The 25,934-nt window shown below is 40.2% G+C and overlaps 1 protein-coding gene across 1 annotated transcript in view; it reads left to right on the top strand.

Moving 5' to 3' along the window:
* The window catches only part of rab11fip5b (RAB11 family interacting protein 5b (class I)), a 36,054-nt gene extending 11,119 nt beyond the window's left edge, over positions 1 to 24,935 (top strand). The window contains exons 4-7 of the mRNA XM_057851123.1: positions 6,563 to 7,145; positions 7,592 to 9,727; positions 17,509 to 17,638; positions 20,386 to 24,935. Coding sequence (XP_057707106.1) covers positions 6,563 to 7,145; positions 7,592 to 9,727; positions 17,509 to 17,638; positions 20,386 to 20,646 — 3,110 coding nt within the window. The 3' untranslated portion in view covers positions 20,647 to 24,935. The remainder of the gene's footprint in view (positions 1 to 6,562; positions 7,146 to 7,591; positions 9,728 to 17,508; positions 17,639 to 20,385) is intronic.
* The last annotated feature ends 999 nt before the right edge of the window (positions 24,936 to 25,934 follow it).

Below are 25,934 nucleotides of genomic sequence, written 5' to 3'. Positions count from 1 at the left end.
TTTTTATATTTTTAACTTATTTTTTTAGCGTAACGTTGTGCCGTACTGCTTCTGTCTGACAATGAATGACCTGAAAAGAATTACAATGGTATGTGACTGCCACTGTTACCGTTTCTGTTATGTATATATATATATATATATATATATATATATATATATATATATATATATATGTATTTTTTTTTTTTTTTTTTTTTTTTAAACTTTAGTAAGGGGGAAGTGTAAATAAATTATAGAATTAAGATTTGTTATCAATGAAAAAAATTATAAGTGTTCGTTGGCTGTCACTGAGTAGCATTTGCGATCGCTACACAAAGCTAACTAAATTACCCCCAAGAACGGTCAGAGACATAGGACAACCAGAGGATATATAAGAAAGACAGGGCTGATGGTAAAGGATAGCTTGTTGAAACAGGAGAATGTCATTGTCAGTCGCGTCGATAAAAAAGCTAAAGCTAAGCTTAGGTCAGCTCGTTTTTTTCGTCTTTTTCAGCCTTCGACAATAAATCCATCTCTTTAACTGAACATTTTTATGTTCTTCCACATCTTTGCCAGCCAATTTTGCACCAGGCACATCATTTTCGGAGAGAATTGGTAGGTTTAGCTCTGTAAACATCTCCTTCGTACACGATTTCCTTTCATTTCCTATTAGGGACAAACGGTGGCTTGTCCCTACTTAGCAACAGTAGCTAATGTCATGAATATTAATGAGCAGAAGTGACGTGTTGCTTGCGGTACGCCATTGCGATTAATTACGATTAATTAATGTTTAAGCTGTAATTAACTCGATTGAAAATTTTAATCGTTTGACAGCCCTAACTATGATATAATTTCACATGTTATTTTGGTGTTTTTGAGTGACACTGATGGTTTTGTAAACTTGTTAGCATGTTCTTATGCTATAGTTATCTGAATAACTCGTAATAGCTATGGCCACGTTCGCATTCTGCCTTTGGCAATGTATGTCCAATTGTATTATTGACTTTATTATATTGAAATGGATGCATTTAGTTTGTGGCGCTTTCACGCCCATGTTGGGGGGGGGCACTCGCACTTGTTTACGTGAAGAAGAGCGCTCACACACCAGAAGAAGACGGACAGTTACGTAGCACTGAGTGATTGAGTGGGCGAGTTAGCGAGAGAAAAAGACGGCTGCGAACCTACGTTTATTGTTTATGCTTTTAAAATATCTCTACAGAGGCAACGCCTGCGTGTATAATCTTTTCTGTTGTTGTTGTTGTTGCGTTTTCCTCCCGCGATTGGACACTTAGAGCCAGTTGTGTGGTTGTTTGAACGATGTGCCTATGCTAGCGAACGCATGCTAATCTGTTGTGTTATTGCTGTAATAGTACCTAATTATCATTTATTTACGTTGATGCGAACCTGTTTGCTATCGAGGACCAAATTGATTCAGCAAATTATGAGGACGTCCAGCATTGTCTTTTGGGAGTTCGCTGTATAGCCAGAGCCGAGCCATAGCGTCCTGGTGAGGACAGTATGTTCGCATTTCGCTGTTCGTGCACTGTACACTTATTAAGTATGTTGTTCTCTATTGTATTTTTATATTAAATTGCCTTTCAGGATGACATATGAGGTCTATGTGTTGGATTTTATCAAGTAAATTTCCCCCAAAAATGCGACTTATACTCCGGTGCGACTTATATGTTTTTTTTCTCTTTGTTGGGCATTTTATGGCTTGTGCGACTTATACTCAGGTGCGACTTGTAGTCCGAAAAATACGGTATTATTAAACTTGCAGGATCTGTTTCTAATATGACATGGAAGAAGTGATTAAAGGGCATCTGAAGGGCTTTTCGGATTTAGTTGTAATTTTACAAATAAAAACTTTGGACATGTCCTTTTTAACGAATACTGCAAAGAAAATTTGCATTTTTTTTTTTGCACTCCGTTAATAGTCCCTTTCCAAACCCGGTTAGCAATTACAACAACAGGTCACACTTCATCGAACAGGCAGTAGGATTAACCCTTAAATATAAACATAATTGCATCAAATTTGAGAATTGGAAAGGCCCGACTTTATACGTCTTTGAAAAACTAAGGTTATATATTCCCCTATGGTTTCAAAGCTGTCGTCACTAAAAAGTTGAAAACAAAGAACCGATGGAGGAGCCGGGGAGAAGTTCTTCCACTTGACTGTCACAAAACTTGTCCAAATCCTTGCAGAAGTAGTTTTTTGGGGCCCCTTATATGCTCTTGAGTCTTTGTGTGAGCAATTCATCGCTACACGTCAAGGCGGCATGATGAATCTCATGAGTAAAACCCAGAAAATGTTTGCAATATGTAGCGAGGATAGCGTGGTACTATACTTCCGTGTTGAAATGCTGGCGAGGCTTCCTGGAAGTGATGTCATCACGTAGCGGCTGGCAGCGGGGCGCGTCCCTCGTTGCTAAGGTGTTGCTATGGCAGTAACTCAAAACTAGGCGGTCAATTCAGTTTATTTTTTTATTATTATTATTTTTTTTGGTAATATGAGTTTTGAGACAGCGAATGAAGTGTTCAATAAAATTTAAGCGAGTGAAACGCTGAAAAATTGAGCTCTTCAGCTGCCCTTTGAATTTTGGAGTAATGTGGTCAATGGACTCAGAGGTCTGATACATTTTGGAGTTATGTGGTCAATGGACTCAGAGGTCAGAAAAGGAATTTCACAATATTTTGTTTCGTACTTAAAAGAAGTGTCCACTCCACACTACCACATATGGTGATGCATGAATTTGGCTGTTTAGGCCGATGTCTGCTCTCTCTGAGTGTTCTTCTAGTTTAATGGTGTTGATGACTTGATGTTAGTGTGCAACTGATTATAATAGCAATAGAAAATTCAATACCTACTAGATCTTTGAAGTTAATGTAGTGTTTGTTGTTGTTGTTGTTGGTTGTTTTTTTTCTGAAAAGTTGTGATTTGGAGATTCAGGGATTCTCTGCCTGACAGGTGATTGTTTTATTGTATTTCTCTGATCAACCTGAAAAGATAGTCTACCTTTTAGCATTGAATGGATGGACGAGATTCTGAAAAACATACCACGCTTTGTAGGATTTGGTTAAAAAAAAAATGTTCAATGTTAAAAAATGTTGATATAATTTTTGTTTATCACACTGTCTAGTATGCATCATCAGGCTCCTAAACCCATTCATAGCTTTGGAAAAGCAGCCCAATATTTGAAATATTTTTGCTTTTTATGATCCAATTTACTGACCTTCAATATATTTTTATTTATTTATTTTTCGTAGCTTGGTTGAACACAAAATATCCGCTGGTGTGATTGTGACTTGTGAGTGTAAAATGTTGTGTGTCTACAGTATATGCGCCCTGAGCTTGGCTGGCAACCTGCTCAGGGTGTGCCCGCCTCCTGCCTATAGCCAGCTTGGATACGCTCCAGCACCCCCACGACTTAATAGAATGAAGCGGTATGGATAATAGATGAATGTTCCAGTTCAAATGTTTGATGTTGTTGACAAACAAAATATATTCCGAATATTTTTAATCCCACCGGGGGATTAGACAAGGCTGTACTTTGAGCCCACTCCTGCTTGTATTGGCGATTGAGCCACTTGCTATTTTGATCCGCGACAGTACAGAGAAACAGGATAAAAAGATGGATTTGAGTAGAGGGTCTCATAATATGCATATGATTTGCTCTTATAGCTTTCAGATACGCTTAGATCACTGCCTGTGGTACTCCAGATTTTAGATGAGTTTGGCAAATTGTCAGGTTATAAAATAAACCTAGAAGAAAAGTGAATTGTTTTTGATTAACGAGAAAGCGTCTAGTTTCCAGTAATTTTCACCATCGGAAGGCCAATGAACAATTCAAATGACTACGAGATTTCAAAACCTGTTCAAGTCTCATTTTCTTCCTTTTACTGCTCAGTCAAAGCAACTTCTTACAGAATGGCCTCCAATGTTACTGTCCCTTATTTGTAGAATTAACTCTTTTGTTTTCTAAATGTTTGTATCTTATCCAGTGCCTCCCAATCATGATCCCAAAGTTATTCTTTAAATCTTGACTCTTTAATTTTATCTTTTGATTTGGAATGGTGAAGGCGGCAGGCTAAGGAAAGCCTTTCCACCGTGGCCCAAACAATCAGGTAGAGTTGCCTTACCTAACTCAATGAATTATTATCGGGCAGCTAACATCCGTTGCACCATTTTCTGGCAACATTTCCATTTGGAGCCATCATCTCCTGTCTGAGGGATGTCCTTGCCTCCACTATTAGGTGCACCTCTCCCTCTTACTTGTTGTGTTTCCTCGGGTGGCAGGGTTGTTAGACAGTCCCTTAAAATCTGGTCTCAATTCAGGAAAACCCTTGGCCTCCAGGCTTTCTCACTTTTAGTCCTATTGCAGGGTTTATAGGTTGGCATAAGAAGGGTGTAAAGTGTTTCGCACAATTATATTCGGAAGGACATTTCTTCAGTTTCTCTGAAATAACTGCAAAGTTTGGGATCCCATCTAGGCATTTTCTTCAGATTTTTGCAACTCAGGCATTACATGCAATGCATGACCCCAACTTTTCCACCCAAACCTGAAGATAACCTCCTCGATTCATTGTTACTAAACAATCCTACTTCCAAGGGAGTACTATCTAAGATCTACAATCTCATATCTAAATGTCATTGTTCATCCATGTCTACCATTAGATTTGTTTGGTAACAGGATATCCAATATCCAATTTCTGATGACGTATTGGGCTGTATATTGGATCAGGTGCATTCAGCCTCATTTTGTGCCCGCTATGCACTCATGCAATTTAAGGTGGTACATCTGGTTCACTTTTCAAAAAACTAAAGTAGCACGTATTTACCCAAATGTGTTGTGATAGATGTCATAGTTTAATAAGCTTATGGAAGTCTGTTTTTCATACTTTGTCTGAAGTCCTGCTGTGCATTGTCCGCTATATTTGGAGTTGCTCCAGACCTGAGCTTGATATGTGCCAAGCAAAGACTGCTCTCCTTTTATCTTGTAATTGCAAGGAGACTTATTTTATTAAAATGGAAAGATTCTACTCCATCTTCTCACACACACTGGATAAGAGATGTTATTTTGTGTATGGACCTTGAATAGGTAAGATTCACAGTGCAAGTTCTGAAAACGTTTTTCAAGTTCGGCGCTCCTTTATACGTTTCTTTGAAAAATCTACCACTGTTTCTGAGTAGTCCCATTGCACACTTTTTAAAATTAATTAATTTATTTTGTGTGTGTGTGTGTGTGTGTGTGTGTGTGTGTGTGTGTGTGTGTGTGTGAGTCAGCTGTCTGGGGATTTGCTTTAGGGTTGGTAGTTTTCGGAATAAGTCGAATGTTTCTTTTTCTACTTAAACTGTCAATGTTATCGGCTTTAGATCAATATTCAGACATTTGAAAAAAGATGATTGATGTGTTTCTTTGTGCTTTTGGTTTGCTGGTAAATAGTACAAAAAATTGCAATACATTATATAGAGCTGTTTGTAACTATACTGCAACTTTGATAATACCCATACAGTGGTAACTCGACATACAATTTCATCGACATATGATTCTTTTGACATCAGATGTAAAATTTGACTTGTCTTTGTCTCAACATACGACGACATGCTCGAAATAAGACGATTTATGACAGTGTCTCAATTTCATTGTTTTCCCGCAAGACGGACGCGAAGCGGGTCTTCTTGTGCGAGAAGTCAACATGGGTCCCAAGAAGGTTAGTGCAGGCGTTGAAAAAAGGATAAAGTTGACACTCACCATTAAAATTAACAAAAAAATGATAGAAAATAAATGAGTGGTGTGCGTGCGATAGAAAAATGCAAGCGTGGTGTGCGTGTGAGTGAACGACCTGGACAATATGGCCGGTCTCCTCTGACCTCCGTTCGCCAGTCTCTCTAAGTTGAGGTGACAATAAGAGTGATATTTTATTTTCGATTTATTATTATTATTATTATTGTATCACCCGAAAGGAAGTCGCCAGCTTTGTCAGGTTTTTAATCATTTATTTCAGAACTTAAGTAATACAACATGGCTACTATACGCCATAGGAGATGCCTACAACAATATGAAAAAAAAGTAAAAACGTCCCACTCTACCGCACCTCTTTCTCTCTCGTCAGTCACACGGTGCATTCAGGAACAGCATGCAAAACACAACCGCCACACCTGATTCGTTACATTTTTACTATTATTATACTGACTTGTTTATAATTTATTTATTTTGCTATGTGTAATTTCTGTTCGTAATTGTACCAGCAGTATTTATTAAGGATATAGCGTAGGTTATTGGCCTGTGGGAAGAATTCATTGATTCATTGTACTCTTATGGGAAAATCCCGCTCAACATACAACTCTTTTGACTTACAAACCAGGTCCTAGAACAAATTAAATGTGTATGTAGAGGTACCTCTGTATTGTCAAAATTATATTTAGAGTTCTCACACCAAATGGTGAAGTAACGTTGAAGTTTAAAGATGTCGTACATTCCAGGTTTTTTTGATTCGTTGTGATCTGATAGTTTGTATAAGTCAGCATGTTCAACTAAATAGTGGTCTCATTATTGTAAACACATTTGTTCCCTCTCCACAGTTCTCAGCAGTCAGCATGCTACAAAGATTCAGACACACAAGCGAGCCTTCAGTGATGAAGCTAGTAAGATCACGGCATCTGTCCCTTGGACGGATCCCACCACGGAGTCCATCAAAGACCAGCAAAGCATGAGTCAGTCCAAGTCTTCCGTCTGTATAAATGGCAGCCATGTGTATGACTCTGAGCCTTCGATCCCAAAGAACGTCGGGGCCCTGCCGTCCAAGTTGGTCTTGGTGGAGAAATGCTCCCCGCTGTCCCGTTCTCTACAGAACATCGCTAAGCGTAGTGAGGACAAAGGTTCCTTTGCAGAGGGGCGACGCTGGTCCTTTGATAAGGCGAAGAAAAGTGATAAAGAGGAAGAAAAGGAGGCTCGACATGCTGAGATAGGAGTACAACCTGAGCAGGCGGCAAACCCCTCCGCTGCTGATTCTTCTGACAAAGGGTGGAAACTGAGAAAGACCTTGTTCTCTGGAGGAAGGAGTGATTCTGTCCCTGCAAAGCCGGATGGGAACCAGGCTGCTCCCACCTCTGAAGGGAGGTTCAGAGGCTGGTTCACCTCCACAGACTCCCAGAACAAGCCAAGGTGAGTTAGTCTAGCTGGTCTCCCAACATAGCATTTGTTGCAAGTCTCTTCTGTCAAGGCTTTTTTCTCTGTTCACTTCTGTGTCATAAGTTAAACATTATTTTAATATAAGACTAAGTTAGATCCATTCCATTTCACAATGACAATGCTACCCAGTCACACCATAACTTTCACTTGCACCCTAGTTGACATATAGGTTTAGGTAATAGGCTACTGTCTGTTATGTTTTCTCCATGCTTGATTATTTTGCATTTATGCTTTGCTTCATTTGAGTTTAATTTTCACTTATGTCAGAGTATTTTTATCATTTGGCCTGTTCTGTGTCTAGATACCACTTAGCACTTCCACATAGTTGTGGAAGATCAGCTAATATATTGGTGACTGTTCGTTTGAGAACCATATTTGGCTTAACTGAGAGGACCACTGTGCCCTCTTTTCCTCTACAGGCTGAAAGTGTCTCCTAAACTAGAAAACACCACAGCTATATCCCCTCCCCTCCCTCCTTGCGACCCTGTAGACTGGCACTCTACCTCTGTCCCCACTGAAAATAACCACACACATCCCATCACCCCCCCATCCACTCCCATCTCCCCCTCCAACCCCTTCTTTGAGGAGCTGCAGCGGTCCCCTCCTTGTGCACCTAGCTCCTCAACCTTTCTTTACACTTTACAGCACTCCACCCCGGGCACACCCAGTGAGACTCAAGGCGCTACTGATATACCCACCTTTAAAAGGGAACGTCCTAGGCCTCTTCCAAAGCAGATATCACTCCCTGAGTTTTTACCAGATACTTTCAACAGCACAACTGATCTCCCTCGGTCGGCGGACGTGCAGGAGTGGGAAGACTCATTTGACACGTTTGCTTCAAACAGGCTCAACTCACCCAACGGAAATCCCTCTCAGATGCAACAGGAAACTAGCCCGGTATCCAGTCTGAGGTTCGGTTATCTTGCATCAAATGTAAATACCGGATATCACGCACATGAGCAACAACAATACCAAGAGGAGCCTCCACCGTTACCTCCAAGAAGACCAATTAGAACTTCGGTGAGTGAGATAAACTCTGATGGATGGCTCCACAGAGGCCAAGAGCTGGCAGTCCATAAAGAAGCCTACCTACTCTCCCAGACTGGAGTAGCCTCACTGCAGCATGTAAGAGAGCAAGCATGTAAAAGACCAGCATCCAGTGTATCAACAGACAGTCAGACCTTAGATTCAACCAATGTTAATTCCCAGATTTGCGGAATCATGCCCTTTTCGGGATGCATGGCCGAAGAGACTCTCAAAAAGTATGAACCCTTGGAAGACATCACTGACTTCTGGGGTGGCATGCTTTTTGAACAAGACTTGTACGGACGGGTTTCCAGAGGAAATGTTCCACAGCCCACTTTTCATGTAGGTAGCAACACAGGGCTTAATTCCCTCTCAATGTCAGAGTTAAAGACTGCTTGGTCTCCTCCTGTGGTTGAGTCTACAGAGTTTTCTACAATAACTCAAACCACATGCATGAACAATAATGTTACTTCTTCGCTAACCTTAGAAGATCTAAACATGAACGCGAGCAATTCTGACTTTGGCTTTATTGATTCCGATGGATCGTCTCAGTCAGAGGCAGTGGAAGGCATCAAAGGCCTCATTAGTTTAAGTAGGACTGATACGCAGCTGTCACAAGATTCTGCAACTGCTGAACATCGTGAGGTGGATACTAACACATTAAAAGGCACGAAGATACCCTTAAGTGACTCCACTTTGGAAAAAAACACGTTATCTAATAAAACGTGCAAAGTGTCTCCAGTTTGCCAGGAATCTTCATTTGAGACCAACAGCGGTAACATTGATAAAACTCAGGAGCAAGTTGTAGAGAATCAATCTGATCTCGGATTTGACTCCAGTGAAGATAAAACAGGAAAGGTTGATGCATTTAAAGAGATGAGAAAAGACTCTGATGATAATGGGAACCCTCAGGCTGAGGGAGAATTGTTTCCAATGGTGGTTAGTGCACGTGTTAGACCAAAAGGAATTTCATTCGTGAGCAGCACCGACAGTCCAAGTAGGACTGAGCTACGTCTACAGTCTTCACTCGTCAATGAAGGTCCATCGTCATATCAACCTAATAAATCAGCTCCATCTACCAATGTGGCTTTAGATAATGAAGATAGCGTCTCACGCTGCTTTTTGAATGGGCCGCAAATACCTACAACTAATGAGTCGTCAATTTTGATGGAGGATGATGTAAAAGAAAACCCTTTTGAGATCAGTTTTGAAATCCTTCATGCCAAAGTCACCCCTCATTTGAGAGGTCCTCCAAAGTCTGCACAGGGTTGTTCTCCCACCTCTTCAACTGCTAGACCATCTAACTTCCACTTTTCCCCTGCCTATTGCCCTTCTGCATGCTCTTCTGGTACTGGGGAGCTTCACACTGGAACCAGTAGGTCTCTGATTGTTTCCCCCTACATGACCTCCTCCTGCTCTACCCCCAACTTAACCAACTCCATCACTGATCAGCCCCTGTTTGATGCACAGCGCTTACTTTTGACTGAGGAGACTCGGCCAGCTTGCAACATGCTCCGCCAGGAGAGCAGGTGAGAGTCATCATACTAGGAAATAACACTCAACTCTTTCCCACTTGTAGACAGACACTTAGTCAAGACAGAGCCAATTCAAAACATGAAATTTTTCATTCCAATTTTCTTTCTTCACAGTTTGCCTGCTTGGCTTGTTTGATTCTTTCACGCTGTCCTAGGTTTTGCTGGTTGCTGTGCACTGCTCTTCACATTTATGTTGTCATCTCATGTTTTATGTATTCACCCTGCAGTTCCTCATGTTCTTTAGCTGTATCTCATTATTTTTTATATCGTACATATTTCGATATTTCCATTCTAACGACCCGTAACCAATTTTGCTTCTGCTAATGTCTGATGAAAACCTGAAGCATTACGCATACATAAATGGCAGCTATGCAAACAGCTTGCCTGACAGTGTGTAACTTTTTTTTTTTTAAATCAATAGACCCTACTCACCTACGTCACAAAATGACGTGTCGCTGTATCCGGCCGCCATATTGTCCGTATTTTTTAGACCTATTCTCATTGTTTTCAATTAGTCGTGCAAGTTATAGAGCAATTCATGGAAGCCCCGGTGTTATCTGATGCCGTAAACTCATTGGATGCGTTGCATAAAAGGCGTTATGTGGAAAAGCTTCAGTTTATCCATTCGCCAGATCCATATTTGATGCCTAAATCGATGTTTTTCGACCCGCTGTCTTCGCCGTCTTTGCCTGACCCTGATATTTACAACTATCTTGTCCACTCAAAATCAGCCTATTCTCACGAAAGTTTGAAAAACTTTAAGAGCTTGGAGGCTTGTAAATGCTACGTTGCTGGTTGGGTGAAACAGGTCCTCGTACACGAAAATTCGGCAGGAATCTATCTTGTGCTCGGGAAGGTGAGTTACGAAATTTTCAATTCAAAATCTTTTGTTCTTGCTAACATCCACTGTCAAGTCTAATGTATTTCATGTCATTTGTCAATGGAGCTAGGGCTTTTAATGTTTATATGGTTTAGCGATAGCACTATCTCTACATACATATATAATATGTAATAAATATGAAGTGCAATAGCACTACTCCAGATTGTCCCTAGTTTAATTTATTTTTTGGCTTTTGACCTCAATAGTGAAATTGTAAAGTAATTGTATGACAACTGTCTTATTATCCCCTTATAATTATATATTTTCAGGTAGTTCATTCACAACGTCTGAGTGTATGTTGTCGGCGATTAGCCTAGCAATGATCTTAATTGTGGTTGTCAGCCCAAAACCCTCTAAATATATATTAAATGCATCTTACCAGATATAAAATGACTACTACATAATCTGTGGTAGTCGTTTGGAGCCCAGTTTCCTCGTCGAATTGCAGCAGTCAATCTCGCTCTCCTCTCCGGGTCTCTCGGAATACGGTAAAACTTCAAGTCTCTCCGTCTATCTTCTCTGTTTTTGCAACCGACCGCCACACACGACTTCACCATTTTGATTATTAATGTTAACGAGCAGAAAAACACGCCATAATAGGAGGAATTTACGAAGCGCTTATGCATTAACATGACGAGTATACGGACAACATGGCGCGGGGGCGTGGCTGTGACGTCACGTGAGTAGGGTCTATACTAGATAGGAGGGACATTCTATACCATGTGTTTTTTTCTGCTGTCATGTTGCATCAACAAAATCGAAATTTGTGACTGCAATTCTGTCTTATTTCCCTCATACTATGGTCCTCATTTAAGATTAAGTGCAACTCAGGTAGTCAGATAAAAACATACACTGCTGGCCAAAAGTATTGGCACCCCTGCAATTATGTCATATAATGCTCAATTTCTCCCAGAAAAGGATTGCAATTACAAATACTTTGGTAGTAATATATTCATTTATTTTGCTTGCAATGAAAAAACATAAAAGACAATGAAAAATTTTTTTTTAAAAATTTATCTGAACTCCAAAATGGGCTGGACAAAAGTATTGGCACCCTCAGCACAATACTTGGTAGCACAACCTTTAGACAAAATAACTGTGAACAACCGCTTCCGGTATCAATCAATGAGTTTCTTACAATGCCCTGCTGAAATTTAGAGCATTCTGCTTTGGCCAATTGCTCCAGGTATGTGAGATTTGAAGGTTGCCTTCTCCAAACTACCATTTTCAGATCTCCCCAGAGGTTTTCTATGGGTTCAGGTCTGTACTCATTGCTGGCCACTTTAGAAGTCTCAAGTGCTTTCTCTCAAACCATGTTCTAGTGCTTTTTGATGTGTGTTTTGTGTCTTTGTCCTGCTGGAAGACCCATGACCTCTGAGGGAGACCCAGCTTTCTCACACTGGGCCCTACATTATGCTGCCAAATTTGTTGGTAGTCTTCAATAATAATAATAATTAATAAATTTTATTTATAACACACTTTACATTTGAAAAACAAATCTCAAAGTGCACATTACCCTGTAAAAAAATAAAAACAACAAGACTAAGAATAAGAATAAAAGAGTAAAAGCAAAAATAGAAACACAGATAAAATCAGATAGAAATCAGATAAAATAAAATAGATAAAATTAGCCAGGGTAAGCTTTTTGAAAAAGATAAGTTTTTAGTCCTTTTTTAAAGGCATCCACTGTCTGTGGGGCTCTGAGGTGGTCTCGGAGGGCGTTCCACAGATGGGGAGCAGCAGCTGCAAAGGCCCTGTCGCCCATAGTCTTGAGCCTAGTCCTTGGCGGGAGTAGACGGTGCAGTTGGCCTGACCGGGTTCTGGCTGAAGTATTTGTGTGAGGAGTTTGGTGAGGTAGGTGGGGGCTACACCGTGTAGACAGTGATGGTGTGAAGGAGGATTTTGAATTCAATACGGAGGTGAACAGGGAGCCAGTGTAGGGTATGAAGGATGGGGGTGATCTGCTCATGTTTACTCACCCTCATCAGGACCCTGGCAGCACTGTTTTGGACATACTGGAGCCTTTGTAGGCTCTTGCCAGGGATCCCGATGAGGAGTGTGTTACAATAGTCCAACCTGGAGGACATAAAGGCATGGGCGAGTCTCTCTGCAGCAGGACGGGAGAGAGATGGCCGGAGTTTTGCAATATTGCGGAGGTGAAAGAAAGGTTTTGCAAATATAATTGATATGATTGTTAAAGTTAAGATGGGGGTCAAACCTGACTCCCAAATTAGTCACAGAAGAGGAGAAGGAAAATTTGTGGCCGAAAAAGGAAACTGAGGAAATGGGGGCGGAACGGAGTTGGTGAGGACTACCAATGTGAATCTTCAGACTTCATAATGCCATGCACACGGTCAAGTAGTCCATTGCCAGAGGCAGCAAAGCAACCCCAAAACATCAGGGAACTTCCGCTATGTTTGACTGTGGGGACCGTGTTCTTTTCTTTGAAGGCCTCATTTTTTTCATGTAAACTCTATGTTGATGCATTTTCCCAAAAAGCTTTACTTTTGTCTCATTTGACCAGAGAACATTCTTCCAAAACGTTTTTGGCTTTCTCAGGTAAGTTTTGGCAAACTCCAGTCTGGCTTTTTTATGTCTCTGGGTCAGAAGCGAGGTCTTCCTGGGTATCCTACTATAAGAGTCCCTTTTCATTCCGACGCCGACGGATAGTACTGGTTGACACTGTTGTACCCTCGGACAGCTTGAACTTGTTTGGATGCAAGCCAAGGTGCTTTATCCGCACACTCTTTAGTTGGAATCTCATCAATTTATCTTTTCCGTCCACATCTAGGGAGGTTAGCCACAGTGCCATGGGCTCTACACTTCGGATGACACTGCGCACAGTAGACAAAGGAACATTCAGGTCTTTGGAGATGGAGTTGTAGCCTTGAATTTGCCCATGCTCACAATTTTGCTTTTCAAGTCCTCAGACAGTTCCTTGGTCTTCTTTCTTTTTTCCATGCTCAATGTGGTACACACAAGGACACACGACAGAGGTTGAGTCAACTTTAATCCAATTTAACTGGCTGCAAGTGTGATTTAGTTATTGCCACCGCCTGTTATGTGCCACAAGTAAGTAACAGGTGCTGTTTTTTCTGTTAATTTCACAAATTAGAGCATCACATGATTTTTCAAAGGGTGCTTATACTTTTGTCAGGCCCTTTTATGGAGTTTATTGTAAAATGATCATTTTTATTTTTTTTTTTCTTTCTCTTTTGGATTTTTTTTTTTCATTGCAAGCAAAATCAATGAAAATATTACTATTAAAGCATTTATAATTGCAATCATTTTCTGGGAGAAAATGAGCATTATCTGACAGAATTGCAGGGGTGCCAATACTTTTGGCCAGCAGTGTATGTACAGTATGGTTACCAGAGCAATATTGAACAATTTCATCAATATCTGGTGTAACAATATTTGTGTGTAGTCTTTTATTTGCCAAAATTTTCCCAAATATATCTTTCATGCATGTCACCATATTAGGAACTGGTCTGACGTCAAGTTGTTGACTGGGCTTCCCTCGCACTCACCAGTTGTTATTGAGTAATACGCGGGATCGTTGTTATTGTCTTACTTTCTATGATCAGCTCAGAATTATATGTGAGCATACCCGACCTGCGGCAGTTCCTATTAGCAGCGGACTTGCCTCCAAATGAAGGTGGAAACCAAGAGGAGCAAATGTGGCTCTGCACGTGAAATGTTGTGCCGTCTCCGACTGAAAGTTCAAGCAAACTTTTTCAAATTAAATTGAAATCAATGAGTGTAACATAAACACATTTGAATGCCTTTTTTTTTTTTTTTTTTAATCTGACATTTTTTTTATTCAGATGATCAGTGGAAGTACATTTTAAAGGTGCGTAAAATGTTAAATCAATTAAATTAATGTAATCAGAACCTAAATCTTCAAAATTGATTTGGATTGCAAGTACCTAAAGAATTGAATTAAAATCTTGTATTCATACTATTCACTCCGTAGTGTGTATTGGCTCATATCTGACGATGCGATTCGTATCACGATTCACGGGTTCACAGGTTGATTCGATCCTGATTAATCCTTATACTAGACTTGAAGACGATTATTGCGATATTTGTACATCACTTTAGAAAAAACCCCATCAAAATCTACATAAAAGCAAAGGCAGAGTTTGACTTTTGTGTGAGGGAGGCAAAACATGCAAAGACATTCCAAATATCCATCTTGCGTCGTCATCTTTAGTTTTGGCTAAGCAAAGCAAAGGACAGTCTCTAAGGTACCAGTCACATGATTTGTTCGAAAAATAATTTTGGCCTATTATAAAATACTTTGTATGATTCTTGTTCATTTCACTAATTTTTGTTGTTGTTTTTTTTTTTTTTTGCTTTAAAATTTTTATAGATAACATTTTACCAGCTAGGTCTCTATTTTAATCTCTTATACTGTATATAGGAAACTCAATTACATGCAATGACATTTTTCATTCTTTTTGTAGTTATGATTCGTTTGTGAAGCTTTCCTAGTTAGCACTTAGATCGTTAAAGGGCGGGGTTGAGGTTAAAAAATGTTCTCATGAGTGCAAAAGTTCTGCTGGCTACCTTTCATTTTCATTTATCTATTTGTATTTGTGTTCTCTTTCTACACAAAGTAAGCAAATTGAACTGTTTCTTATATTTCTAATATTTCTTTATTTCGTTCCATTCTTTGTTTTTTTCCTGTTTGTTTGCTTTTCTTTCTTTCTTTCCTTCTCTCTTTCTGTCTTTCTTTCTTTCTTGCTTGCTTTTTCTTTCTTTCTTTCTTTCTTTCTTTCTTTCTTTCTTTCTTTCTTTCTTTCTTTCTTTCTTTCTTTCTTTCTTTCTTTCTTTCTTTCTTTCTTTCTTTCTTTCTTTCTTTCTTCATTAAGTGACTTTTTGATAGATTGTGGATGATCCTCAACAGGCTATTTTTAAGTTTATAAAGGAGCAAGTGCGTTTGATGATGATATTGATGATCTTGGGGAGTGCAATAGGTTGTGGGTGGGGTGTGCCTATATCCCTCAGAATTCTTATTCCTTGTGGTGCAGATTTGGTGTTCTCTTCTGAATTATTTCCATTGAAAATTGTATTCATTACGGGCTGGCACGGTGGCTCCCTGGTTAGCACCTCCACCTCACAGTTCTGAAATCAATGATTCCATCCCGGGCTCCAGCCTTCCTATGTGGAGTGTGCATGTTCTCCCCGTACCTGTGTTGGTTTTCCAAAAATATGCATGGTAGGGTGATTGACCACTTCAAATTGTCCCTTGGTGTGAGTGTGTGCATGATCGGTTGTTTGTCTCCTTGTGTCATGCGATTAGCCAGAAATCAATTATGTGTGTACCCCTGCCATAGTTGCTGCCCATACGTAGTTAGCTGGGATAGGCTCAAGCACCCCCGCGACTAGAGGTGTGCAAAATTTCCGATTCTTAGATTATTCGCGATTCGGCCGTGGAAGATTCGAGAACGATTCACAAACATCCAAATTCCGATTATTGAAATATGCCAAGTAAAGCAGAAGTACAACACACTCAGAGCGCCGCGCGGTCTTCGGGACGCAATTAGGGACGCAGCGAGAGTAGCTAAACATTATGCTTCTCATTACCCGGCCCCTCGGGTAACGCCAATGGTCAACTCACGGCTCTAGCTCAACTCATGACACGAGATAAAAAAACACAACAACAGACCTGACTGCTGCCGAAAAGCTGCTACAAAGTACATCCACATAATGTTACGGTAGATATCATTTATATAGGACTAGATATAATATAGAGTCGGTATCGTTAGCAACACATCTACAAAAAGCTAGATGCAGGCGTTAGTAAATGGCCGCCATCTTAAAGCAGTACACTTCCCTGCAAGGCTGTTGTAGCGAACCTTCCAAGCGAACCTAATTAACTTTTTATCTAAAATACTCCTAAATCGGTAAAATATTGACTTGAATCTATCTTTAAAATAGTTTTAAAACGTTCACATGTTGAAAGTAGACAAAAGAGAAATTATGGAATAACAGGAGCAATTTTAACAACTTTAACGGTTGATTCACAACATTAAATTAATTGAAAGTAGTTTAAATCTGCTGATACAGAATGGGGACTGGAGTTTTTTGTTTACTGTTATTTTAGTATATTTGTTTACTGCTATATGTTAACTTGATACTGAAATAGTAGTTTGGTTTAGCCTGAGAGTATTTTTGAACAATTTTGGAACTACTGTACAAAACATTAAAAGAAAAAAAAAAAAAAAAAAAAAAGGAGGGGGGGTGCTTCAATAATCGTTTTATAATCGAATCGGAGCCTCTGAATCTTAATCGTAATCGAATCGTTAGGTACCCTCGTGAGGATAAGCGGTATGGAAAACTAATTGATGAAGTTTTTTTCTTTTTACCAATATCAAGCAAATGTCTATCACAATACATTTTTTATTTATCTCCCTATCCTATGTTCATTTTAATTTCACAGATTTTTTTTTCGTTTAGATGAGTTGCAGTTTGCATGACAAAACCAGACTGTCTGTGTACATGCGCGTATGAGTATGTTTTCATAGATTTCTAATCATACCCTTCTAGCCAACATAAAAAAACAAAAACAAAAAAAAAACTTCTTGTTTCTTTCATGGCTTTTGGTTTTGGAAGATAACCGACACATTTGTACCCCTGAAACACCTACTTCAGATTAATTAATTAAAGCGAGTCATAGCAATAATCATACTGATTTTAAATGGTAAATAATAATAGAAGCTGTGTTTAAGGGCACTTTCACATTAGACCAAGAGGACCAGCGTTCACATTTACAAGACGGAGCGGACTATCAGAGAAAAATAACTCTGGTCCGTTTAAAATGGACCAAACAGTGCTAGTGTGAAAGCGCTCTAAACTGTTGTTTGATTCTGACTGCTCTACTATGCAGACCACACCCAGTGAAGCCTTTGAGCCAATCAGAGAAGAAGGACAGCCGTTCGGTTTTGGAGAAACTTAAGTCCACCATCAGCCCGGGACGCTCTGGCCAGCAGGTGGCAGCCGAGCCTAAAAAAATTCAGGTGAGCTAACCACAGACTTCATCAGGCCTCCCTAATGCAATGAGTAACTCCTCTTTTTCGTTAGGTTTGACAAAAAACGTTCATCTATCATTATTTACAGTCAATGGCGGCTGGGAGATGTGGCAGGGAATGATCACTTCATATAAAAATCACAGCTCTAATTTCAAAGAGTTATAGCTTGGTGTTATGTGTGACAGTCAAGTCAATAAATTGTCTTATAAAATAATAGGAAGCTTCTTGGTCTTCACACTAATGGTTTAACAAGCATTTATTAATACTTTACTCCAATCAATACACTGTGAGACAAATGTCATTATGATTTTTGTTTCCTGGCTCACTCCTCATTTTTCACTTGAGACTTGGGTGAGTTGGAGCCCAGCGCAGGTGACTTTGGACCAGTCGTTGCAGGGCACAGACAAACAATTATTCACTCTCACATTCCCATCTAGAGACGGGTTTGGAGTTTTCAAGTAATTTTAGACTGTTAGTCGTTCCTGACTATTAGCCAAACCCATTATATTTTACAGGGTAACAACCCCCCCCCCCCCCCCCCCCATATACTACTATAATACACACTGGACTATAAGTCCACATTGTCCACCTTGTATTATAGGATATTTACACTAAAAGAGATGCAGTAAAATAGTTTAATAAATACACATGTAAACTGCACTGGACTATAGGCCGCTGTATTCAAATGGGGTAATGGGGGTAACGGCTTATAGTCCAAAAATTATGGTAACCTAACATGTATGATTTTGGAATCCAGACCAGTCAACAAAGTGTTTCCTTTCTCCACCACAGTAAAATGTCAGTGGTTAGATTGCTCTTGTCAAAAATAAATACATTCATACACACAAACACACATACATACATACATACATACATACATACATACATACATACATACATACATACATACATACATACATACATACATACTAGCAGTGCAACGGTTTGCGGTTCAAAACCGAACCGTACGGTTCGCCCTGTACGGTTCAATACGCCTTTATGAACCGCGCCTTTTTGGTTTTGCAATTACAGTAATTTATTCCGAACGCTTGTGGAATGAATTGGTCAAACTCTGTGTGCCTGTGTGTGACGTGAAGCGCAGCTGTGGAGAAATTCCCGCCCCGCAAGTAAATGTCCAATCGCTGTCAAGCACCTGTGTAATAGGAGCCGAGTAACGCCCTCTCTCGCTTACGAGTGAGGTGAAAGTGAAACAAGAAAGAAAACAAAAAAAGTTATGGCGAACGGAGGAGTCGACAGACCGATTTTTGAGGAGGTACCGGCTTCTTTCAAATCTGCTGTGTGGCAACATTTCAGTTTCCCCTTGGACTACAATGCAGACGGAGAGAAAATATTGAAAAAAAAAAAACAATTTGCAAGCATTGCTTAGCGCGTGTTCCCTATGCTAACGGCAACACTTCTAACATGACTTGGGCACCTCAGCCGGCATCACCCACAGACATTGCTTTCTCAGAGCAGGACAACCCCGAAGATGACACCAGTGAAAACACACGGGTCTATAGAAGAGGCACTCCAGAAGCCTTATAATATCAGGTCAGAAAAACACAAGAAATAACCCACGCAGTGGGGATGTGCATTGCAAAAGACATGCAACCATATTCCGTGGTTGAAGATGCGGGCTTAGTTAATTTAATTGCAACGCTTGACCCGCGTTATATTGTTCCCTCGCGGACATATTTCGCCAACAACATAATCCCCGACATTTATGAAATGGCACGCAAAGCCATCGAAGATGATTTCGCGAAAGCACATAGTTTCGCCCTGACCGCTGATAGTTGGACGTCCCGTGCTACAGAGTTTTTAAATGTGTACGCTGTACGTTACGTTCAAAATCTGCACATTTTTCGTGCATTGCGTTTTTTTTTTTTTTTTTTTTTTCCATCCGTTTGGATTTGGCCACGCGTTTGGTTTGTAGCAAACGCGATGCTAGGCGGCTCCAATATTTCCTGACTGTGGCCGACATCATACAATCTACGCCTAGATACCACATGCATATCGAACTACATGCGAAATGACACACGGTAGCGTTAGTAAACAGCCGCCATTTTAGAGCAGTAAACTTCTCAGAAAGGCTCTCTTGTAGTAAACCTTCCGAGCGAACCTAAGCAACTTTTTATCCAAAATACTCCTAAATCGGCAAAATCTTGACTTGAGTCTATCTTTAAAGGATGAAACAGTTTTGACATTTTCACATGTCGAAAGTAGACAGAAGGGAACTAAGGCAAAAACGGGAGCAATTTTATCAACTTTAACGGTTGATTCACAAAATGACCTCCAAACATAGCAAAGGTTACAATTTTTTTTTTTTTTTTTTTTTTAATGGAAAAAAAAAACATGAAAGGTATCACCAGTTACTTTGCCAAGTAACTTTTTTACTACTGTGTGTGTATTTCAGTAGTCAGTCACAACACTTGCCAAAGAGCTAAGAGGCATTTTAAGTCGAAAATGTTTACATTTTAAGTGTTTATTTCATTTTTTAAAAAGCAAAATAAAGGCAGTTTGAAAAAAAAAAAAAAAAAAAAACAAAACGCAAACCGAAACCGAACCGAAACCGTGATCCCAAAACCGAGGTTCAAACCGAACCGTGGGCTGACTGAACCGTTGCACCCCTAATACATACATACATTGAAAGTAGCCTTACTTTACTATACCCTGCCCCTTGGGTGTCTGAGCAAAAGCTGCCTTATCTAATTGACTTATCTACATCTTCACCACAGGAGCCCACCGAGGACAGGTTGGCTCTCTACAAGCACCTGAGCAACATGGAGCTCATCTCCTTGCTGCTTCAGCAGGACATGGATATGAACAAGCAGGAGGCGGCCGCCGAGCTTCAACAGGCGCAGCTGGAGAAGTGTGAAGTGGAGCTGAAAAAGGTTAAGGCGCAGGTGCGCGATTTGGAGGACTATATTGACAACCTACTGCTGCGCATCATGGAGCAGACACCCACACTGCTGCAGGTGCGCTCCAGACATAAGTGACATCGGAGCCACAGGCTCATACCCGAACTTGTGAAAGTAGATTGTAAGATTTACTAGATGGGGACAAGCACGAGGTCTTCCAACCACTACTGCTACTACGCTGTTGACACATTATTATTACATGCATGCTGTTAACAACAAGATAGAACAAAACAATATAACAAAATCTTCAGATTCTTTTGTCTAAACAAGCTTACTAGAACCAGTTTTTGCAGTTGGCTGTTTTGCAATTAAATTCCGATGCAGCAATTTAATGCAATATTGTACTATAAAGATAATACAACAGTATTATTCTACAGGTAATATTATTGCTATTATTAACGTCGCCATTATTTTGTAAATGCAAATTAAAGTTTTTTTTTTTTTTTTTTTTTTTTTCTTTAATAAAAAATAAGTAAAGCAGATGCTAAGGTAAATAATGTGTTGCCAAACATGCAAAAAGATCCAAAACAAGAATTGTGTTCATGTTTTGATATTTCACTGTTTTAAAATTATTATTATTGTTTTTTTGCCATGGCACTGTGTTCCTTAGCTGCTGTGTTCCAGATACAGAATTATTACAACAAGAGTGCTCTTTGGATTATATTACGTTACTGCAGAGGATGGAATTTATTTCCATACAAGAATGTTCTCATGTATAACACGTTGGCTTCTCAAAGATTTCTTGTCCTACTTCACAGCAACCGCACTGTTAGTAAGAATAAAATATGACTCTAATAATCATGAGGCCTTTTAGTGTGGAAGTTTGCAGTTGAAGATCAGCGTGATGCTTGTTTCTGACCACATGAGGGAGCGCTCATTCCAGTTTCCATTTTTCCTGAAATTATTTCAGGTGCATCCCAACAAATTTTAATTAACCATGGAAAACTATATTTTAGTAGTTCAGTTCTAAAAGTAAAACTTATTTACTTTAGATTCATTATTCACATATTTCACTTGGCAACAAGTTTGGGAGGTAGCATTTAATTGGTAGTTATGCTTTAAAAAAAAAAATAAATAAATAAATAGAAGCTTTGAGCTGTTTGACACCACTCACAGTTTGAGGTTACCAAACAAGACAAAGCGAAATACTTTAAAAAAAAAAAAAAAAAAAAGTCTTAAATAGCATTATTATGTGAATTAGAATCATACTTTGAGACGATTCGACTATATACAACACATAGGCAAAACGCAGATAACGAGAAATTCGTCTTTTAATCCGCCATTTAGCCACGCCTACCATTGTAGGGCTCTAGCGTCCCCAACAGGAGGATGACGTCGGCAGGGTCATGGTTTCATCTGATTTAGAATTCAACCCATTGAGGGGGAATAATTCAGAACGAGGAAAATGCAACGAAGAGAGCCGCAAAATGTCATTGTTTCAGTCTCTCCAATATTTTTACAGGATATTCTTTTTATCAAAGTATTTTCCCCCAATTGCTAAATAAATGGTATGGTCATGACAAATAACAGTCTTGTGCTAAATGGAATATTAATATGAAATAATAAAAATGCATTTATTCGGAGTGAGGGTGTTCTGTATTTTTGTAAAACCAATAAAAAGAAATTTGAAAGAAGGAAAAATGCATTTATTCGGTACGACATGGCAAAATTAGTCCATAATGGTCAAAACTGTTGACTTCACCTTTACTGTCACACCTCCCGTACAATATTTTATGCCACCGTAGTTAGTCAGGCTTTTGTCATTTCCCTGCCCCAGCTTCGGCAAATGTAAACAAACCAAGAGGCGTGAAAGCTAGCCGACATGCTAACCCAAACCGAGTGACGTCACAAAGTCTTATTTTCGCTTTTCAAAGCGAAAAATCACACAAAACTAGCGGTGGGGTTGTCGATTGTCTTTGCTGATTGGCAACCCGCCCAGCAGCGAGCAAGTTACAGCTCGTTCCCCTGCTACGAACAGGAGAGCTCGCCAGGGAAGCTGCTGGAGAGTACAAACCAGCCGACGTCAGAGGAGCGCGTAGTTGCTACATGGTCAACACGAATATGGCGTAAAATAATGCTCTACTACACGGCGAAAACGTAAACAGAGACCGGCGTGCAGTTGTTCTGCAGCTAACATGGCAGGATGTGTCTAATGAGAACTTTTCTACATGTTCGTCCATGATCAAACGTAAGTAAATAGTCCTTTATTTAAAGAAAGTTTGTAGTGTTTAGTTTGTAATCACTGTATTCGCGGCCATTTTTAACACAAATTTGCAATTTCTGATGTGGTTGAAAATTTGACAGAACACCCAGCACACGAAGAGGGCAATAAGACGAGTATAGCGCTCTCCCGGTGGAGGGGTGCGTGACAAGCTGCCTTTCGTCGGCCGAGTGGCATTTTCGGTGGACAATCGGCCACAAAATGCAATCCACCTCCGTATTAAAACGTGTGCCATGATCCCAGTATTTGACATAATACAAAATACCATGTTTACTCACTTCCTCGGAAATCCAATGGTCCCACAGTAGTAGGGCTTGTTTTGGCCAATATCTGCGGTGAACGGGAACCTTTTGAGACCCAAAAAGGCTCACATGCCTCTCCCTGGAGCAGCAACAATTTTCTGCAGCCGTTTGGCTGGCGTGATGTGAAAAATAAAAGAATTAATCCGCAAAATCAGCTGAATCCACAGTCCATCTGCATGCTATGAAGCAATGCTGTATTATGAGATGCTGGCCCGGGTGACGTCACATTCGCATTTGTCCTAAACCCGAGACTGAAGCCGGAAGTCACTCATTTTCATGGAGCGGGATTCAAAATCTGAATATATAAAACGAAGCAGTCAAATCAGTCAAAGCAGTCCATTTCATTCAGGACCATAAAAAAACCAGTGAAATATGAAAAAACATGCTTTTTGGTGTCATGCACACTTTAAGGCAACAACAAATAATAACAAAAACACACACACACACACAGGCTAACAATTAGCATCTGTGTGGTGGGGTTGTTGCACATTTTAAGGGACTGATTACCACTGACAAAAAATGTTAGAACATATCCAGAAAGACCATCTAATGAAGCAGTGTCCAAACTATGGCCTTTGAGACAACTATCCGCTATCCAGTTTTTATTGGCCCGCAGCAAATTACAGGTAGTCCTGGGTTACAATGTACTCGACTTACATGATTTCGACTTTATGACGCGTGTCTGATCCGCAGTTTTTTCACCAGTCGTTTTTTTTTTTTTTTTTTTTTTTTTTTTTAAGTCGCGTAACAGTGTCTCGTTCGCCACTTCTGAGCGTTGATGGTAAGTACAGTATTTTATGTGTCATTTAATTTGGTTATATATTAGGTCTAATTAATCTAAATGGTTGATTTCTACATTAATTGCTATGCACAACTGGTATTTCTTTATACTACAGTATATGTGTGGTCAGCTTTCCTTTGTTGCACTTGGTCTTGTTTGACGTCATAGCAGCTCTATTTTCTGTTAGTTTCGAGCATTGTTATCACGTTGGGAAGCGGGAATGAACGCCAGTTAACATTTCAAGAAGTCCAAGATACCGTAAACGGTGCTGGCTCGGCGATGCCTCCCACTGTTAGCTCGCTATTAGCCCGCTAGCTAATTGAGCAGCTTAGGTTTTCACCATTAATAGCTGCCATTTTCCTTGTTGAATTGCCCAAGATTTGGACCTTATTTTCCTCAGTATTATTGTGCAGCCATCGAGGTATGTTTTTGTAAGCAAATTTGTGTCTTTTTTTTTTTTCTTAACCTGTCCTGTCCAGCTGTTTGACACGCCGAATGGAGATATGAGTGTCAGATGGTGGAACGATTTTAATTTATCACATGGGAATATGACATGCATCCATTGTGATCATTCAACGTACCTCATTTATTAGGAGAAAGCAGCGAACAGGGAGGTATTATGGGGGAACAAAAGAAAAGGGAGAGAAACAAAAAAAGCACAAAGAACAAAAAGACATACATTAAACGCCTGCTCTAACTATGAATATGTTGGAGCTATCGTTAGCTAGTTGTATTTCCGGTTGATACCATGGTGGGGGCCTGATAACCAATAAAAGGGGCGGGGGGTCTGAGAGATAAGTAATTCGGAGGGGTGAAGTGTACCTAAAAAAGCAAGCAAATATGTCTCTGTTGATTTACGTTATGTCATTTTTGTGCGCTCTTTGTCATAATTGTATCATATTTTCTAATTGTGTGTTTATTGTTTGATGGTGACATATTAAAAAAACGTAGGCTGTAAGAAGAACTATGGTGTGATTGGTGTTACCGGAGGGAAGTAATGTCTATCTGACTTATTTTAATAAATTGACGTATAATGCAGGTCGGCAACCCAAAATCCTGAAAGAGCCATATTGGACCAAAAAAAACAAATATGTTTGGAGCCACAAATAATTAAAAGCCTTATAATGAAGGTAACACATGCTGTATTATCTGTATTAGCTATATTAGCCTACTATTAAAATGACTAAGTTGGCTACAAATACATAATACATAATGAGCCTTCGTGATTAAATGTTTATTTTCCCTGCAGTGCATCCTATAGAGAATGACGCACCACATGATTACAGCTGTTGTACGATGCCGCGTCAAGTTTAACTTCATTACAATATCAATGAATTAGAAGAATGTTCTGACACGCCTCTACAACATCGCGTGGACATCAGGGGCGGTGCCTCTGGATTGGCAGACTGGGGTGGTGGTCCCCTTCTTAGGGGGGACCGGAGGGTGTTTTCCAATTAAAGAGGGATCACACTCCTTAGCCTCCCCGGCAAAGTCTATTCAGGGGTGCTGGAGAGGAGGGTCCGTCGGGAAGTAAAATCTCAGATTCAGGAGGAGCAGTGTGGTTTTCGTCCCGGCCGTAGAACAGTGGACCAGCTCTACACCCTCGGCAGAGTCCTCAAGGATAGATGGGTGTTCGCCCAACCAGTCTACATGTGTTTTGTGGATCTGGAGAAAGCATTCGACCGTGTGCCTCGGAGAGTCCTGTGGGGGGTGCTCCAGGAGTACGGGGTACCGAGCCCCTTGGTAAGGGCTGTTTGGTCCCTGTATGACCGGTGTCAGAGTTGGTCCGCTTTGCCAGCAGGAAGTCGAATTCGTTCCCAGTGAGGGTTGGACTCCGCCAAGGCTGCCCTTTGTCACGGATTCTGTTCACAATTTTTATGGACAGAATTTCGTAGCCGAAGCGTTGTGGGGGTTCGGTTTGGTGATCTCAGCATTGCATTTCTGCTTTTTGGAGATGATGTGATGTCGTTGGCTTCATCAAGCTGTGACTTCCGGACTCTCACTGGAGCGGTTCCAGCCGAGTGTGAAGCAGTTGGGATGAAGATCAGAATCTCCAAATCCG

This window comes from Corythoichthys intestinalis, chromosome 11 (assembly GCF_030265065.1).
Source record: "Corythoichthys intestinalis isolate RoL2023-P3 chromosome 11, ASM3026506v1, whole genome shotgun sequence".
NCBI lineage: Eukaryota > Metazoa > Chordata > Actinopteri > Syngnathiformes > Syngnathidae > Corythoichthys > Corythoichthys intestinalis.
This window is presented reverse-complemented; position numbering and strand designations above follow the sequence as displayed.